This window comes from Asterias rubens, chromosome 15 (genome assembly GCF_902459465.1).
Source record: "Asterias rubens chromosome 15, eAstRub1.3, whole genome shotgun sequence".
NCBI classification, from domain to species: domain Eukaryota; kingdom Metazoa; phylum Echinodermata; class Asteroidea; order Forcipulatida; family Asteriidae; genus Asterias; species Asterias rubens.
The window spans coordinates 9841301-9861781 of NC_047076.1; the positions used below are offsets into that span (position 1 = coordinate 9841301).

The 20481-nt window shown below is 37.8% G+C and overlaps 1 protein-coding gene across 2 annotated transcripts in view; it reads right to left on the reverse strand.

Moving 5' to 3' along the window:
- LOC117300146 (cullin-2-like) overlaps window positions 1-20481 on the reverse strand; it is a 105832-nt gene that overhangs the window by 75183 nt on the left and 10168 nt on the right. For both annotated transcript variants that reach the window (XM_033783865.1, XM_033783866.1), the window contains exons 3-6: window positions 18865-18967; window positions 16539-16633; window positions 15099-15204; window positions 13996-14078 (exon numbers count right to left, since the gene is read on the reverse strand). In XM_033783865.1, coding sequence (XP_033639756.1) covers window positions 13996-14078; window positions 15099-15204; window positions 16539-16633; window positions 18865-18967 — 387 coding nt within the window. The remainder of the gene's footprint in view (window positions 1-13995; window positions 14079-15098; window positions 15205-16538; window positions 16634-18864; window positions 18968-20481) is intronic.

The window sequence follows — 20481 nt, forward strand, 5'->3', positions numbered from 1 at the left end:
CAGTTTTATGGCTCTGTCTGCTTCAACCAAACTCTGCCCATTTATTATACCACCATTCTCCGCTTACTGTGCAGGCGCTGAAATATCTGTACAATTAGTTCAAAGCAAAGATTACATATGATAAGTTTCCCCGCGCACAAGCAAAAATATCCCTGCTAAGCTGTGAAATATGCTTTAAGTAAGCGATAATATCCGCGCTTCTGATGTGTCAATTCTTTGCTTACGCAGTGAAGCAGAGTCAAATTGGACCAGTTTCACAAGATTTCCCCTCATGTACTAACAATCTTTTTTGACTTTACATGTTTGAAGTGTAGGCCTTACCAAACCTACTTACAGGGCAAAATTACATGGTTCATGACCACCAAAGTCTGCGCTTACGATCACCATTTTCCGCTTTACTGTGATGTGCAAGCTTTGAAAATAATGTGCGAACTTGGAAGCACACAAACAAAAGAAATCCCTGCTATAAGCAGTCTATTTCGCTTGACGTAAGCGCAGAATTCAATGCTTCTGCAGAGCACTGAATCTTTTTCATTAAGCAAGTTCCCATCATGACTCGACTAGTCGAACCTCAAAACTAACTACGACACTTGTCGAGATAAAATTAATACAGATTCTCAAGATTTGTGCCGCTATGTGCCGCAAAGGCAATATTAATTATGTTGCGAATGGGTGACTAGTGAATTTTACTACTCGACTAGTCGCACCTCAAACCTGCCTACGACACTTGTCGAGATAAAATACGGATTCTCAAGATTTGTACCGCTATGTGCCGCAAGGGCAATATTAATTATGTTGCGAATGGGTGTGACTAGTGAAATTTACTACTCGACTAGTCGCACTTCAAACCTAACTATGACACTTGTCGAGATAAAGTACAGATTCTCAAGATTTGTGCCGCTATGCCGCATAAGGGCAATATTAATTATGTTGCGAATAGTAGTAAGCAACACAACTGGTTCACCAAACAGGTAGTCGAGACAAATTTTGTAGTCGATGTGTGGACACGATTATAACGGAGTAGAGAAAAACAGTAGTCGTGACTCAAATAATAATTTGTAGTCGCGAGTTTAACACTAAAGCACACTAGTCGGCCCTGCCTACTTTTGTCACAAGTAAAGCACGGTTTTTCCTGCGAATGTAAACCAAATTTTTAAGTCACTGTTTTCGCAGTGAAAGTTTCGCGGGAGTTGAGCACAATTAGTCAACTGTAGCAAATTTTTTGATGCAAATTGTGACGTGAAGAACACATTCCCTGCTAAGCTGTAAAATACGCTTAGCGTAAGCACAGTTCCCTGATTACGTAAGCGCTGCAATTCTTTCCTTTAAAAGCCATTGGCCCAGGACCAAACTACATAATAGCTTTTTAAACACAAAAAGCAGCTTAACCATGCCTAATGTTCAAGTTGTGAATCCAGGTATTCTGCTCAATTTCTGCAATTTTGTAAAGCAAAATGTTTTGCCTGTTTATTATAAGCAGCTCTATAAAACTGAGCCACTCAACCACCAGAGAAACGTCAGCATAATCAAATCTCTGCTTTTTTATTCCTGTCAAAGTGTTTTTGTTTGTCATGGTCTAATTTCCGAACGTAACGCGAAATACTGGAATTAGTTTAGGCAAATGGTCACCGGCGCGAACAAGGTGACTTTACTCGTAAATAATTCCAAATCCCGGGCGGTCTATTTTCGTCGTCCACGCTCGTCGGCTGAAATGAACCCGGTCCACGACGCACCATGCTCAGGCTTGTCAAATTTTGGGAACAAGTTTAGACTTGTGCTAGTCGGTTACCGTAAGAAATCTATGTATATTGAACAAAAAAACGCAATAACACCGGTCGAAATTGGTATAACGACCTGGTCAAGTTAACAGTTTTACAATTTTGACTATTCAAATCAAGTTTTACGCCGTACCCATGATCTTTGAAAAAACATCCCCGGAAATACAGGTTTTTTAAAATAATTACACTGTTTCTATAAGTTCTGATGCTTTTAAAATGACCATCAATAAAATATATCTTAATCTAAAGCAGTTTTGGGAAGTGTACAACATGTAATTTAATTTTAATCGAATAAATTATGTTTCGGAAAGCTGGGTTTGTTTACACTTCAAGAGCCATTGTGTTTGTGCACAGACACAAAACGTGCATTACATGACGTCATGGTGACGTCGTCCAGAATTTTATGTCGGAAATCACATTAACAGGACTCACTAGTGTATAGCAGAAAAAAGTTTCAGGATCGGCGGTCTACTTTTTGAGATATGGTGTTAACTTGGTTTGCTAATTAAATATTCACAAGCTTAATTAAGGCTTATTAATTAACAATTTTAACATTTTTTACGATAAGAATTAAGCTTATGTTCTAAGCTTCAATTTGGTACAATAAACTCACTCTTTCGTATTATGGTTTAGGAGATTAGGCTGCCGCAAAAACGTGTACAAACACTATGGGATTTAGGGAGAAACAAAGAATAATAATAATAACTAGACATTAAGTGTTTGTGAACAAACACGAAGCTGTTCCTTGTTGTTTTGCTTGGATTATGTGCTTCATTGCCCAAGGAATATATAACTGAAAAAAAGGTTTCAAAAAAGTTGTGTAGCTCTTGGTATTAGGTCACATTTTCCGGTTGACCCGCAAGTAAAGGTGAAAATGGGCCCACAGCTACCAAAGACTAATCTGCAATGCCAAGGAGTCTATAACTGAAAAAGTTAAAGCAATCGGTTGTGAAGATCTTGATATATAGTCCCACTTCCGGTTGACCCAGAAGTAGAGGTCAACATAGGGTCACAGTTTTCCAAAGTTAATATTTATTGCCTTAGAGTCTATAACCGAAGTTTCAACATTGGTTTTGTACTTCTTGAGATATGGGCCCACTTCCGGTCGACCCGGAAGTAAAGGTCAACATGGGGTCAAATGTGTTTCAAACTAATCTTGAATGTCCAAGGAGTCTATAACTGAAAAAAGTTTGAAAATCGGTTGTATATTTCTTGAGATATGGTCCCACTTCCGGTTGACCCGGAAGTAGAGGTCAACTTGAGGTCACGGTTTGTCAAAAGTTATATTTTATGCCTAAGGAGTTTATAACTGAAAAAAGTTTTATAATCTGTTGTACAGTTCTTGAGATATGGTCCCACTTCCGGTCGACCCGGAAGTAGGGGTCAACTTGAGGTCACGATTTTTCAAAATTAATTTCCAATCCCCAAAGAGGCTTTAGCAACAAACAGTCTTAAAATCGGCTGTATACTTCTTGAGATATGGTGCAGCAAAGATTTTCTAATTTAATATGCAAATGAGGGTCATGTGGTTAATTAGTTACTAGTTGCCATTTTTCAAAAACAAATTAAAGATGCAAACATCACGACATCGTCTTCTCAGACTCTCCCCGAGAGTCCTCAACCCATACAGGTCCGCAGTGTGTTGCAAGAGCCATAGAGATGTTTAAACATTGCAATGAAAGTGACTGCACCCAATTTATGAAGTACTACGTTGTACACATGATGCCAAGATTCTAATTGATTAATTAATTAATAGACGAACATTGATTGCTTTTATGGACTGAAACAAATCTTATTAGAATCAGTGTATTTTTCTACACATAATATGATATTTAGGAAACTAACAGATACATTATTTCGAAGTTATTGTGTTTTTGACCAGTTTAAAGTATAGATTTGAAGAGCCATTGTGTTTGTGCACAGACACAAAACGTGCATTAAATGACGTCATGGTGACGTCGTCCGAAATTTTATGTCAGAAATCACCTTAACAGGACCTGACTAGTGTATAGCTGAGAAAAGTTTCAGGATCGGCGGTCTACTTTTTGAGATATGGTGTTAACTAGGTTTGCTAATTAGATATTCATAAGCTTAATTAAGGCTTATTAATTAACAATTTTAATTTTTTTTTACGATAAGAATTAAGCTTATGTTCTAAGCTTCAATTTGGTATAATAAACTTACTCTTTCGTATTATGGTTTAGGAGATTAGGCTGCCACAAAAACGTGTACAAACACTATGGGATTTAGAGAGAAACAAAGAATAATAATAATAACTAGACATTAAGTGTTTGTGAACAAACACGAAGCTGTTCCTTGTTGTTTTGCTTGCATTATGTGCTTCATTGCCCAAGGAATATATAACTGAAAAAAAGGTTTCAAAAAAGTTGTGTAGCTCTTGCTATTAGGTCACACTTCCCGGTTGACCCGCAAGTAAAGGTCAAAATGGGCCCACAGCTACCAAAGACTAATCTGCAATGCCAAGGAGTCTATAACTGAAAAAGTTAAAGCAATCGGTTGTGAAGATCTTGATATATAGTCCCACTTCCGGTTGACCCAGAAGTAGAGGTCAACATAGGGTCACAGTTTTCCAAAGTTAATATTTATTGCCTTAGAGTCTATAACTGAAGTTTCAACATTGGTTTTGTACTTCTTGAGATATGGGCCCACTTCCGGTCGACCCGGAAGTAAAGGTCAACATGGGGTCAAATGTGTTTCAAACTAATCTTGAATGTCCAAGGAGTCTATAACTGAAAAAAAGTTTGAAAATCGGTTGTATATTTCTTGAGATATGGGCCCACTTCCGGTTGACCCGGAAGTAGAGGTCAACTTGAGGTCACGGTTTGTCAAAAGTTATATTTTATGCCTAAGGAGTTTATAACTGAAAAAAGTTTTATAATCTGTTGTATAGTTCTTGAGATATGGTCCCACTTCCGGTCGACCCGGAAGTAGGGGTCAACTTGAGGTCATGATTTTTCAAAATTAATTTCCAATCCCCAAAGAGTCTTTAGCAACAAACAGTCTTAAAATCGGCTGTATACTTCTTGAGATATGGTGCTGCAAAGATTTTCTAATTTAATATGCAAATGAGGGTCATGTGGTTAATTAGTTACTAGTTGCCATTTTTCAAAAACAAATTAAAGATGCAAACATCACGACATCGTCTTCTCAGACTCTCCCCGAGAGTCCTCAACCTATACAGGTCCGCAGTGTGTTGCAAGAGCCATAGAGATCTTTACATTGCAATGAAAGTGACTGCACCCAATTTATGAAGTACTACGTTGTACCCATGATGCCAAGATTCTAATTGATTAATTAATTAATAGACGAACATTGATTGCTTTTATGGACTGAAACAAATCTTATTAGAATCAGTGTATTTTTCTACACATAATATGATATTTAGGAAACATACAGATAATTTATTTCGAAGTTATTGTGTTTTTGACCAGTTTAAAGTATAGATTTGAAGAGCCATTGTGTTTGTGCACAGACAAAAAACGTGCATTAAATTACGTCATGGTGACGTCGTCCGAAATTTTATGTCAGAAATCACCTTAACAGGACCTGACTAGTGTATAGCTGAAAAAAGTTTCAGGATCGGCGGTCTACTTTTTGAGATATGGTGTTAACTAGGTTTGCTAATTAGATATTCATAAGCTTAATTAAGGCTTATTAATTAACAATTTAATTTTTTTTTACGATAAGAATTAAGCTTATGTTCTAAGCTTCAATTTGGTATAATAAACTCACTCTTTCGTATTATGGTTTAGGAGATTAGGCTGCCACAAAAACGTGTACAAACACTATGGGATTTAGGGAGAAACAAAGAATAATAATAAAAACAATAAAAATCTAGACGAAAACAATACCTGTTCCGACGGACGGTCGGAACAGCTAATAATAAAAATAATAAAAATCTCGACGAAAACAATAGCTGTTCCGACTGGATCGGAACAGCTAATAATAAAAATAATAAAAATCTCGACGAAAACAATAGCTGTTCCGACTGGGTCGGAACAGCTAATAAAAATAATAAAAATCTCGACGAAAACAATAGCTGTTCCGACTGGATCGGAACAGCTAACAATAAAAATCTAGACGAAAACAATACCTGTTCCGACGGACGGTCGGAACAGCTAATAATAATAATAAATATAACTGAAAGAAGGTTTCAAAAAAGTTGTGTAGCTCTTGTTATTTAAGGTCTTACTTCCCGGTTGACCCGTAAGTAAAGGTCAACATGGGCCCACAGCTACCAAAGATTAATCTGCAATGCCAAGGAGTCTATAAAATCGGTTGTGTAGATCTTGATATATAGTCCCACTTCCGGTTGACCCAGAAGTAGAGGTCAACTTGGGGTCACAGTGTTCCAAAGCTAATTATTTATTGCCTAAGACTCTATAACTGAAGTTTGAACATTAGCTTTGTACTTTTGTTTTAGATATGGGCTCACTTCCGGTTGACCCGGAAGTAAAGGTCAACATGGGGTCAAAGTTGGTTCAACTAATCTTGAATGCCCAAGGAGTCTATAACTGAACCAAAATTGATAATCTGTTGTATAGTTCTTGAGATATGGTCCCACTTCTGGTTGACCAGGAAGTAGGGGTCAACTTGAGGTCACGGTTTTTTAAAGTTAATATTTTATGCCTAAGGAGTTTATAACTGAAAATATTTTGAAAATCTGCTGTATAGTTCTTGAGATATGGTGACACTTCCGGTTGACGCGGAAGTAGAGGTCAACTTGACGTCACAGTTTTTTCAATCTAATCTCCAACCCCCAAGGAGTCTTTAAAAACAAACAGTTGAAAAGTCGGCCGTGAAGTTCTTGAGATATGATGCTGCAAAGATTTCCTAATTAATATGCATATGAGGGTCACTGGTGGTTAATTAATAAATAATTTTAATATGTTTTATGATAGGAATTAAGCTAAACATCCTAAAGCTTCCATTTGATATTATTTTACGTGTTTAAAAACACATAATTAATTTGTAGGATACTCCTTTATTTTCCTACTCCTGCCGATAGGGGGCGCTCTTATGAGACATTTCAATTGCACGATTTCTGCACCGTAACGTCTGTATCTGACTCTGTATTTGTATGTGTACGTGCAGAGACCAAAACTGTCACAAAATGTCAAGCTATAATTTCCCCTATAGAACACGGCCCAGTTTTATGGCTCTGTCTGCTTCAACCAAACTCTGCCCATTTATTATACCACCATTCTCCGCTTACTGTGCAGGCGCTGAAATATCTGTACAATTAGTTCAAAGCAAAGATTACATGTGATAAGTTTCCCCGCGCACAAGCAAAAATATCCCTGCTAAGCTGTGAAATATGCTTTAAGTAAGCGATAATATCCGCGCTTCTGATGTGTCAATTCTTTGCTTACGCAGTGAAGCAGAGTCAAATTGGACCAGTTTCACAAGATTTCCCCTCATGTACTAACAATCTTTTTTTACTTTACATGTTTGAAGTGTAGGCCTTACCAAACCTACTTACAGGGCAAAATTACATGGTTCTCATGACCACCAAAGTCTGCGCTTACGATCACCATTTTCCGCTTTACTGTGATGTGCAAGCTTGGAAAATAATGTGCGAACTTGGAAGCACACAAACAAAAGAAATCCCTGCTATAAGCAGTCTATTTCGCTTGACGTAAGCGCAGAATTCAATGCTTCTGCAGAGCACTGAATCTTTTTCATTAAGCAAATTCCCATCATGACTCGACTAGTCGAACCTCAAAACTAACTACGACACTTGTCGAGATAAAATTAATACAGATTCTCAAGATTTGTGCCGCTATGTGCCGCAAAGGCAATATTAATTATGTTGCGAAGTGGTGACTAGTGAATTTTACTACTCGACTAGTCGCACCTCAAACCTGCCTACGACACTTGTCGAGATAAAATACGGATTCTCAAGATTTGTACCGCTATGTGCCGCAAGGGCAATATTAATTATGTTGCGAATGGGTGTGACTAGTGAAATTTACTACTCGACTAGTCGCACTTCAAACCTAACTATGACACTTGTCGAGATAAAGTACAGATTCTCAAGATTTGTGCCGCTATGCCGCAAGGTCAATATTAATTATGTTGCGAATAGTAGTAAGCAACAGAACTGGTTCACCAAACAGGTAGTCGGGACAAATTTTGTAGTCGATGTTTGGACACGATTATAACGGAGTAGAGAAAAACAGTAGTCGCGACTCAAATAATAATTTGTAGTCGCGACTTTAACACTAAAGCACACTAGTCGCCCCTGCCTCCTTTTGTCACAAGTAAGCACAGTTTTTCCTGCGAATGCAAATCAAATTTTTAAGTCACTGTTTTCGCAGTGAAAGTTTCGCAGGAGTTGAGCACAATTAGTCAACTGTAGCAAATTGTTTGATGCGAATTGTGACGTGAAGAACACGTTCCCTGCTAAGCTGTAAAATACGCTTAGCGTAAGCACAGTTCCTTGATTACGTAAGCGCTGCGATTCTTTCCTTTAAAAGCCATTGGCCCAGGACCAAACTACATAATAGCTTTTTAAACACAAAAAGCAGCTTAACCATGCCTAATGTTCAAGTTGTGAATCCAGGTATTCTGCTCAATTTCTGCAATTTTGTAAAGCAAAATGTTTTGCATGTTTATTATAAGCAGCTCTATAAAACTGAGCCACTCAACCACCAGAGAAACGTCAGCATAATAAAATCTCTGCTTTTGTATTCCTGTCAAAGAGTTTTTGTTTGTCATGGTCTAATTTCCGAACGTAACGCGAAATACTGCAATTAGTTTAGGCAAATGGTCACCGGCGCGAACAAGGTGACTTTACCCGTAAATAATTCCAAATCCCGGGCGGTCTATTTTCGTCGTCCACGCTCGTCGGCTGAAATGAACCCGGTCCACGACGCACCATGCTCAGGCTTGTCAAATTTTGGGAATAAGTTTAGACTTGTGCTAGTCGGTTACCGTAAGAAATCTATGTATATTGAACAAAAAAACGCAATAACACCGGTCGAAATTGGTATAAGGACTTGGTCAAGTTAACAGTTTTACAATTTTGACTATTCAAATCAAGTTTTACGCCGTACCCATGATCTTTGAAAAAACATCCCCGGAAATACAGTTTTTTAAAATAATTACACTGTTTCTATAAGTTCTGATGCTTTTAAAATGACCATCAATAAAATATATCCTAATCTAAAGCAATTTTGGGAAGTGTACAACATGTAATTTAATTTTAATCGAATAAATTATGTTTTGGAAAGCTGGGTTTGTTTACACTTCAAGAGCCATTGTGTTTGTGCACAGACACAAATCGTGCATCACATGACGTCATGGTGACGTCGTCCAGAATTTTATGTAGGAAATCACATAAACAGGACCTGACTAGTGTATAACTGAAAAAAGTTTCAGGATCGGCGGTCTAATTTTTGAGATATGGTGTTAACTTGGTTTGCTAATTAAATATTCACAAGCTTAATTAAGGCTTATTAATTAACAATTTTTACATTTTTTACGATAAGAATTAAGCTTATGTTCTAAGCTTCAATTTAGTATAATAAACTCACTCTTTCGTATTATGGTTTAGGAGATTAGGCTGCCGCAAAAACGTGTACAAACACTATGGGATTTAGGGAGAAACAAAGAATAATAATAATAATAATAATAATAAAAATAATAAAAATCTCGACGAAAACAATAGCTGTTCCGACTGGATCGGAACAGCTAATAATAATAATAAAAATAATAAAAATCTCGACGAAAACAATAGCTGTTCCGACTGGATCGGAACAGCTAATAATAATAATAATAATAATAATAAAAATAATAAAAATCTCGACGAAAACAATAGCTGTTCCGACTTGATCGGAACAGCTAAAAAAACACCCTAGTCACACCTAGTTGTGCGCTTTCAAAACCTCAATTCTACATCTGAGGTCTCGAAATCAAATTTGTGGAAAATTACTTCTTTCTCGAATAACTATGTCACTTCAGAGGGAGCAGTTTCTCACAATGTATTACATGTATACTATCAACGTCTCCCCATTACTTGTTACCAAGTAAGGTTTTGTGCTAATAATTATTTTGAGTAAGTACCAATAGTGTCCACAGCCTTTAACAATCGGTGATGTCAAAACCATGGTTATGCCCTCAGCTTCGCTTCGGGCATGGTCATAGTTTTGACATCACTTTGGGCCTATAATTTTAACTGTGCCCCTCATAGCAGTCAATATTTCCATATTAATATAGCAGATATTTTGCTCAGGGTGCTGGGCAAAAATTGTGAGTCCTGGGCCGGTCGCCCAACACCGCCCACCATGACTACAACAAAGCTGACCTAGATCATTCCCAACATTGGTCGTTTGTAGCACCCTGTACGATACTATGACATGTATGAATAGGCCCGGGTATGAGCAGAGCAAGGGAATGAGGTTGTAATTACGCTGGTACTAGGTAAATTGATATACATTCCATGTGTTGTGCTGCGGGGATTAGTGAAGGAACATTTGGGGGAATCTTTGCGCCATCATCTGCTCTTATTGCACATACAGTAATTCACTCATTTAATGTTTGTTTCTTCTTCCAATATTATTACCATGGTATAACAAAACAACTGTTGCATGCTGTTACAGAGTCCATGGGTTTTGTACACCCGAGGGGGCAAATGGCACCGTCTGGCCCTCATGCAATGTTAAACAGAGCATCGTGCACCAATTCATAGATAATAACACAAGATTTCGGCCAGACCCAGAAATCTTCAGATAACTTTTGCTGTAATTATTTATTTATTACTTCTTCACCGAGCAAAGGTTGCGATCATTAAAAAAAAACACTAGTACATGTAGTAGAGTGGATAAGCTCCCATATTATGAAGATAGAGTGCCATTTTAGAGGAAAGCATGAAACTTCTTACATATGTAGTTAGTTTAGACCATAAGGATCAGTTTTAGATGTGGAGAGAAATCAGATTTGACCTCTGATAACCTTGAGAGGTCAAATTCAAAATGGCCGCCAATCTACCTATTCCAATGTAAAAACACGCTTAACTTTTGAACCAAATAGTCTAGAAAAATGCTTGAGGTATCAGTTCCCACTAAATTGGGGATGCCAACTTATTTGGTAATACTTGCAAGATCACCAAAACTTTAGGTTTTGCTTTAAGGTCAAGGTCAAAATTGACCCCAAAAATGCCAAATTTGAATGTTTACAACATGTTTAGCCATTATTTGCCATGTGTTCTCCCCTATATTCTAAAATTATATATGCGCGAAGCATGCACATAACGTGGAGTCGAGTTCAGCACATCATAGATGCAGCTGAGAAACTCCCAGTTTCGTAATCAATTTTGGTCGTTTACACAGCAAGATGGCCACATTGAAGTTGCTGGGAGACTGATTTGAAGATAGTGGCTCGACAAAAGCCCTGGTATGGCTGACATTGCAAGTTCTGGAACATCCAATTCTTTCATACCATGTTACCAAGACCAGCCATGCACATTAGAGGAGTGGTGCACATGGTGAGCAAAGGACTGTGTCCACTTTGACTACTGGCTCAAGAACCTGTCATTAGAGCTTCTTCTACTGCAGTACACTTCAGGTCTCTTCGCTTCAAGCTGTACGTAGAATCTCTGGCTAAGATTATGCCCTGGATGTTTGCCCTATTAGGAATTCTAATAACATGGACAACAGAAGGCGAGCGTTTTGCCAACAGAAGGCGTTGCGGGCCAAAGTTCATTGAATTATTTCTCAATGTGTGTTGTTGACCGATCCTTGATTCACAAAGATTGTGCTGCAAACGGAGATCAGAACATGTTCAAAACAACTGATTCTCAAACCACAAGTTCATTCAAATGGTTGGTGATGGAAAATGGATAATTAAGGGCACAAAGTAAGAGATAAAGTCGTCCAATTTTAGCGACTTCCCTTTTTTGTTTTTTTTGTTTTAAGTTTAATTTTTTTTTTTACCATACATGCAGCAGGCTAGTAAAAAAACCTTTGGTAGACCCGCCCGGCGGGCGATTGAAAAGAAAAATTAATCTGATGGGCGGACAAGGTTGGTGGAGTCGTCCACGTTGCACGAAATTTTCAGAGTGAGGGTAGGATTGATGATTTTTCCTGTCTTTTTATTTACTTGTGCACAGACTTTTTTGCATGCACTTGGTTCGAAAAACAATTGTCAATGAATATCACAAAGTGAAATATGGCTTTTCTATAATTTTACAAATTAATGTGCTCCTTTTTGAAATGGAATAGTCTAGATTTTGCGGCAATGATCGGACATGTGTCCCATCATCCCGTGTATCTGAACTTGTCTCTCCACTCTGCATTGCATGCCGACAAATGTGTTGCAAGCTTTTCAATTAATAAATTCAACACACACAAATTCTGCCTACATGTAGTCTTCCTACCCTATTTTGAGATGGGATTTAAATTGGAAACAGAATATTTTGTTTTACCCTTACTTTAAAACTTCATAAGTATTTATTTTCTATGGCTCCCTGGATGTGTTTTTTCCTCTGACAATGACTATGTAAAAGGCACAATGGGCAAGAGAGAGCCTGGGGAACCCATCAAAGCTTAAACAAAACCTAAAACCCTTCGGCTTCCAAAGACGCTGCCCCTTGATCCCACTGAGTTGGGAGGCGCTACGCTGCCCCCATACACACACCCTCTCGACCATGCTCTTGACAAAATTAGCCGACATCGAATTTGCCCTAGCTACAACCTTGCTCTTGAAGAATCTTTTTACATCACAGTATTCTGTGTGTAATCTGTGCAAAACAAGCGAAAGCTCGGCATATACATGCATGAAGCGTGGTAGTGTACAATATGGTCAGCCCACATAGAGAAAAACAGCAACTAGTTGTGCCTTACATGCGTTGATGATACGAATTCAGACCTTTGAACCTTAGGAGTGGAAAGCTTAATTTTTCTTTTGGCAACCAAGTGCTATTTTTTAGAATACTGTCATAGTGAGATTGTGCTCACATGCGCATATATGGCTGTTTGCTGTATTTTAATGGCATGCTTAGAACTCAAACAGAGTTGAGAGTCATCGCTGACAAAAAAAGTCTGAAACTATGACCCAAATTTGTTTAATATCATGAAGTTTCAGCATTTGCAGATTTTACTAACCATTGAGGTTAGATATCACAGGGCTCAGCCCTGGAGAATTACATGTATATCAAATAGCAGAATTTTCTTCACCAGGCTAACTTGAAAAGTCTGAATTCAGATTAATTTCAGAAATTTCTTATCCCCGATACAACTTGCAAACTTTAAGGGCAGTAGACTGCCTAAGTCTCGCGCACACCGGAGCGAGAAAACACCACAAACCAAGAACTTGTTTTTTATGTAATCAAATCATTGCTTTAAATTATTCTTTATGCCGAACCTGAACCACATCAAAAATCATTACAGCTTGTTTAAATTAGTTTTAGCTCTTAAAACACAAAGTACAATTAATAGGGTTTTAGTTTATGTTCAGACAAAAGTAAAACTCTGGGGCTAGGTTGTTTATTTGACCTTACATTTTTTGAAACCCCTTTTGTAAATCTACGCCCGAATGTGAAACTACTAAAAGCTGGTTTATACGCAGACGCACAATGGTCGCGATGCCTTAGATTAACGCATGACGCAGTTTAAAGAGGAAACCGACGCCTAAGCAACCAATGAAAAGGCTTTCCACCCCGCACCACCAAAACAAGCTTGTGATTAAGTTTCGTGATCGGAGATGGGCACAAGTTCTTAATTTGTTTCAAGTAACTTGACATATCCGTTTATTAAATATCCGTTTTACTCCGCTATTTTGTTGAATTTATTTCTACTTTTAAATATTGTTAATTAGTATTACATTTTCAACAACATATGTAATTTTTATGGTCATAAGGTACGTAAACTAAAATAATGGCCGAAACAAAATCTCCCCAACGTTAAACTCCATAAGGTTGGGACCACAATGGTCCCGGAAGTTCAGTTTCTCGCGAGACTTGCACAGTCTATTGCAGGCTGTATGCAAAGTAAAAGGCCCCGCTGCTGCAGGCGGTATGCAGGCTGAAGGGTTTAACATGTAAAAAAAATAAACCATGGAGAATACACTTTGTATGTAACCAGTGCATGCAGCCTGGTATGAAACCCTTGTTTTAATCCTTGTCAGGAAAGTCACTTTACCATGAGATATTGTCAAATGATGAGAAGTTTCAAACTATGGTGTTTACTGTACTTACTTGTCTATCTCTCTAAGAAGGAGGTCTTCAAGATTCTTCCTTAGTGGTTTGATCATCAGTCGCTTCCATATATCCAGGGCCAACTGCAAATACAAAATTAGAAACTACAGTTGGGTGATATCAACTTTGCTTTCCAGTTTGTAGCTTGTGTAACAAAGAGTGACAACAGGTTCTGGGAAAACCCAATGGATTTATGTTAAACCCCCAACTCAACAGAAATGTACCAAGTAAAAACTACTATCCTGTATGATACAGTTCTTAAGAAGAGTGCCATGGGCTAACCACTAAATAACTTTCAGGAAGTTACATGTATTGTAAAAAAACCTGACCTTTGTCCCTCCTCAATCACTTGTTTTAACTCTCTTACGGTCCATAATCGGGGGAGAATGACCCAAGAGAAAAAATGACAAGTAGAATTACTGTTGCAACATGTTGCTGATGTGGAAGGTGTTCAAAAGATAGTTTAATAGCCATTGAGACAATTTAATTGTATGACTGACGGCACAAAACCTCTACATTCATTGATTGAAACACATTTTAATTGAATAAATAAAATTAATTGGAGAAAATCAGTTCAGAAAGTCCACACCATTGCAATGAACAATCACTGAAGCCCGTTTCAAGCAAGGTTTCTAAACGATAGTCATTGGGTATGAAATCGCATACAGTGTGATGTATGTCTACTAAATTCCATAACACCCACACAACAACTCTTAAAATGTGTACCTTTCAAGGTGTACATTGTAAATATTTTCCAAAAGGGGGGCACAGCTAGCCCATTAGACCCCACCACTTATTGCCGCTTATTGGACCTCCCACTTATTTCTGCTAACAATTTGGACACCCTGTTTTTCAATCCAGTCAAAGTTTGACACATTTTTATCAAATCCTGGCTAAAAGCCTGCAGACATGCACATTATTACATGCAGTGAGCAACCCAACGTACAATTGTAGTTCAGAGTGTGATACTAAGCTGTGCTTTAAGTTTTCCCCTAGTAGCATCATAAAAATTATGCTACTAGGGGAAACCTTAGAATTAAGATTTTTAATTGTTTTTTTTTCACAAATGACACTGTAATTTGATTCTTGTTGAAGGTCTTTACCTCACCAATATCCATGAGTTGCTCCTCCCCAGTATCCAACATGAAACCAAATGTTCGATCAGCTTCACTCATTTTCTGTCTCTTTATAAACTGCTGATTTAGGTAACTATGAAAAAGCAACAGAAACTTTCTCTTTATTATCAAACCATCAATTAGACAATTAAAACCATCAGCACAGCTGCATAAGAATAAAATGCCATTTAAACCAAGCTCTCAATCATGTCAATGCAATACAAATTACTGAATTTCAACTTATATACATGTAGGCCTACATGTACATCAACAGAAGATTTTCCTTAAAACTATCAACAAACTGTTATGAAATTCAAACAGCTCTCCATTGCGTGTTATCAAGTAAGTTTTTATGCTAATAATTATTTTGAATAATTACCAATAGTGTCCAGTGCCTTTAATGGAATGGGTATTTTTTGTCAACATATTAAGATGGGCTGTACAAAAGATTTGAATCAATATAAGACCTTGATTATTAAGGGAATAAATATGTGCTTGGCTGGTTTTAAACACGAAGTTTCATACCGATTGCAATCTGGATGCGATAATTACCCGAGCCATAGGCGAGGGTAATTATCAGCATCCAGACTGCAACCGGAGTGTTTAAAACCAGCCATGCACAATTTTATTCCCATTCATAAATACCTTTTCCGACAAAAAACATCAAAACGTTTTGGTCCTAAATTAAAAAAAACCCAAAAATTATAATTGTTCAATGACAAAACACCGCTCCAGCTATGAAATAGTAAAGCCCTCTGGTGAAAACTCCTTATAAGGAAATTGGCGTGCGCGTCGCACGTATCCCGTGATGTGGCACAGGTGCTCCAACGATTGCTCTCGACCAATAGGAATGAATAAACTGTCTTAACAGCACAGGTGCAAGCTTGCGTGTCACGCCCATGTTTAAACACTTTTTACGGGTGCTATATAATCTGTTAAACACCCCCACGAAGTGTTCTCCACACACGTAAATTGGGATCGTTAAATCTCGATGATTTTATTGCAAAATGAAGTTCTTAACGACGGAACCGCTAATCACTAATTCATGAATATGGTTGTGGATGGAAAAAGGATTATTTAGGGCCATAAATTTGGGAAAAACATCGCCCCACAACGTGGGGTTTTTTTTTCTTCCCCCGTTTTGAAAAGTGCACACGAAGGCCGTCCCGATCATCAGCTTTCTAAATTCCGATGCGCGGCATACCGATCATTCTTCTGAGGTTTATTGGCGCAGCATACAAAGCAAAATGTTTGACAAATTGTAGTCATATCAAAATGGGTGCCATTTTGATTACGTCATGCCGCCCTCCTAAAAAAAAGTCTGTGGAGAACACTGCTTACGTGATGCCCTCTCGACCAATCACACTGGATAAACTGTCTCAGGTATTTATGAATGCTGAACTTAAGTCAAGTAAAGAACAAGCTTACGAATACAATTGGTCCAAATAGCTGGCTCCTTTACTATATTCTTCCCAATGGCGGTGATAAATGGACAAAAGACTTTCTCCAGCTTGACTAACATCCTGTCAACATGTGAAATATCAAAATGAAGAAAAGGAAAACACAAAAACAAATATTCAATAGAATTGTGGAAACAAACACTAGGTGTTCAGATTTCATTGGCAGATTGGGGTCAGTGTTATGTTAAGTTTTGGAAGTTTCACATCCCGGCTTAAATACATGCAATGTTTCAACTTTATCACACATTATTAAGCGTAAATATAAATCATTGGAAAATGCACAGGTGTAAGTCATGTGATTGATGTCATCGAGATGCCACTTCATATTGTAAATGTAACAATGTAACACATCTTGGCCTCATTAAATGGAAGGTTTCAGCTTGACCAGATATTCTGTTACATGTGTATTAAATAATGTACTATTATCATATCAATACTACGTTTGATTCAGCCAGAAGGTTATATTGGCAGTTTCCTGTGGAAAAGTTTGCGAAGGCTGATGTCAACATTTTGATCAAAGTCTTGGATAACTTAACGATGACACTGGGTACATTCCAACAGGTTAACTTTCCAACCGTCTGCTCTTGGAGTTGTTTGACTCGGGCAAAATTACCGAGACCCTTGGAGTGAACTAACCGAGCTGGCTCCTGCGTAACATTTGACCACACTTTATGAACTCCAGTTCTTTGTTTTCTTTGATTATTTGTTGATACCAATTTCGTAACGTCCGTCGTTGTCAGTTTTATTTTTAAATAACTGCTTATATGGGATGGTACACGTTTGGTAATTACTCAAAACAAATGTTAACTTAAAAACTGACTTGGTAACGACCATTGGAGAGCTGTTGATCATATAAAACATTGTGGAAAACGACTCCCTCTGAAGTAACGTAGTTTTTGAGAAGGAGGTAATTTCTCACTAAAATAATAAGACTTCTAGCTAGAAGTCTTTTATTCTTATCTGAAAGCACACAAATTCGTCTAACAAGGGTGTTTTTTCTTTTATCATTTTCTCGCAACTTTGATGACCAATTGAGCCCAAATTTTCACAGGCCTGTTATTTTATGGTTATGATGGGATACACCAAGTGAGAAGACTGGTCTTTGACGATTACCAAACGTGTACCCTCCCTTTAATCAAAAATTTAATATCAAGTATAATTGAGTTTTTATCCGTGTGCAAGATGAAGCCTAAAAACAGATTTTAATAGGGTTGCACATTTTCTGGTTTTCGGCTTTATCTTTCGCACTTACAGTATTGAAAGTCTAAATAATTATCAAATTGCGCCGTTCCGTTTTTTAAAAAAAACTTGTAGGCGAAGAGCATGCACACCCGGGCTCCCCACATGAGGCATGCTCCGACACAAAAGGTCCGAAAATCTTCCCCCTCCAATCGTGTTTTTATTGCTTGTTGTGTAACATGTATAAGGGGATGCGGGGCCACAATCAAACACAAAGGTACCAATACTCGGCTAGCTTTAGTACACCTGATCTAGTGGTTGTTGACTGCATTTACTACAAATCGCCGCCATATTGAAACTTTTGATCGCAACTTCCGAACGGGGCATTTTCTAACTAAATAAAGCTGTGTATCCTAAAATTTCCAAGACAACATGTCAGCTTCTTTGCGCCTGATTTCGGCCGGTGTAATGTCACAGACAGATGGGAGATTTAACTGAGTCGTTGCGCCTGCACTGGAATTTCTGGCTCGGTTAATTTGACCTAGTCAATGTTCCTGGGCACCTTTGGCTCAGTTAAACTAACTATGCGGCGTGGTTAAGTTACCTGTCAGGAAAGTTACCCGGGCTGTTTGCACTAGACTTGAAATTGGTAAGTTACTAATTGGCTCGGATAGATTGCCCAAATTAAGTCCAGTGAGAACACAGCTTTAGTGGTTCTTGAGATAGGAATGTGGAAATGAAACTTTCAACTTCCTGTCTGAACCGTACGTCAAATGGGTTCAAACATTATTTGTTGTAGGCCTCTTCCATGATTTATAGATTGATCAAATAGCTTCTGATGTTTAGATTTGATTTTTTTAAATAATAAACTTTCATGAAATGTATCTCGACAAATGATGATGTCACAACTATTTGATGATCTTCAAGTTTTAGTCTACATGTAACTACATGCAAAATTTCACGTTGACGCAAGTTTCACAAGTATGCCATTGCTAACTGACAAATAACTCTTAGGAAGAATGAAAAATAATCATAAGACAAAAAATGAACAACAATAGTACATGTAGATGTTCCGCTTTTGCCAGAACACATGAAAAGGGTAAAGCTTTCCATACCTTGTGTAATGCTTCTATGTGTTCTTCCAGAAAAATCTTAGTTTCTTCATACAGGCGGTTACTATGTGGCTCAGGAAAGGCTACGCACAAAGCATACACATCACTGACAATACTGTACATTAAGGATTGTTTGTTTACTATTGGACAAGCTGGGCTACCTCCAACATTAATAGATACAAATCAGGGTTTCAGACATTTTTGTTTGCCCAGGGAATCGATTAATTTTTCAGAACTGATGGAATTAATTTTCAAGAACATTAGATAGGTTTCGCAAGTGTACGGATACACATACAGATACCGATATGTCAACACTTTGTGTGTTCACGTGATGCATATCCGCGACTATCGTATTTTGCACACACGTTAGCAACGGATACGGGAGCTCATACACATCGTAGAAAAAACGGATACTGTTTCGCAGACTTTTAATTGTATTTTTGTCCCAGATCAAAAAACATTTCCCATGGAAATTCTTTCACTAGTATTGTGCTTGATATAGATAGCAAATTGTTAGTCATTTGCAAGCAAAACGATGAGAAAATGCAGTGTATAAAACACAGGGTCTCTTTCGGTCATGTTTGTCAGAAAAAATTATGAATGCGAGTGCACTCAAGTGATACATACCTAAAGTTTGCCAAACAAAATCCAACACGCGGCTGACGTGAATGAATACGATTATCATATCCGTATGATCTCTATCTATATCCGCACGCTTGCGAAACCTCTCTATTGGTAATTTTAGGTTTTTACCCATACACCAATGTGTGTTAGAACTGTATACTCAGTACTTTCCTGAGTACTATGAAGAGGGAAAAAACAGGAATTTTACTCGGGTGGAATTTGAACCCACGACCCTTGCAACTCTAGAGCAGTGTCTTACCAACTACCACCGAGAATGCCCAGTAGCTACAGGCAGTTCCAATCCTATGTTTTGGCACCTGATACCCCAACAATATATTATACCTACAGTGTACGTATTTGCATCGGGGATAAAGGTGTATGGGTAAAAACTAAAAATGAATATTCTTTATCCCCGATGCAAGTTTAACATCTATCTCTCTATCTCTAAAACAGAAAATGCACCAGTATTTCATGTATTTGTTGTTCTCATGCCAGAAAATGAGATGTATTTTGATGGTTATCGCTTATCATTGGATTTAAAGATGAAAATCGAAATCGAAGGAAAACATCTCTAATTCTAAAACGTATTGTTTAGTTTGTCCAACATGTGTAGAAGGGTCTCTTCTCATTTTAGGGTAGGTATACAGTGTATAAATGAAATGAGCAACTTCGGGCGAAGAAAACAACATTTATAAGAACTAAAGCTCTAAATCAGTTTCATCAAAATAAAAGAAGGCGCACATATCTGACTTAAAAGAGACACGCTTACATCAAAATTGTACTGTAAAAATTCATCCGTAAAATGCGGTAGCATGTGCAAGAAATAAGAGGATTTGCGCGGAGTCCCATGGCAGAGTAACTAGCACACCTGACTCAAGGTCAGAGTGTATAGTGGGTTGAGGTTCCAGCAATTTGGGTTACTAAGAAAGACGACGAGCATCTATCACTCAGATGGCCAGAGTTGTTGTGCAACACAAAAATGAACTCAGTAAACAA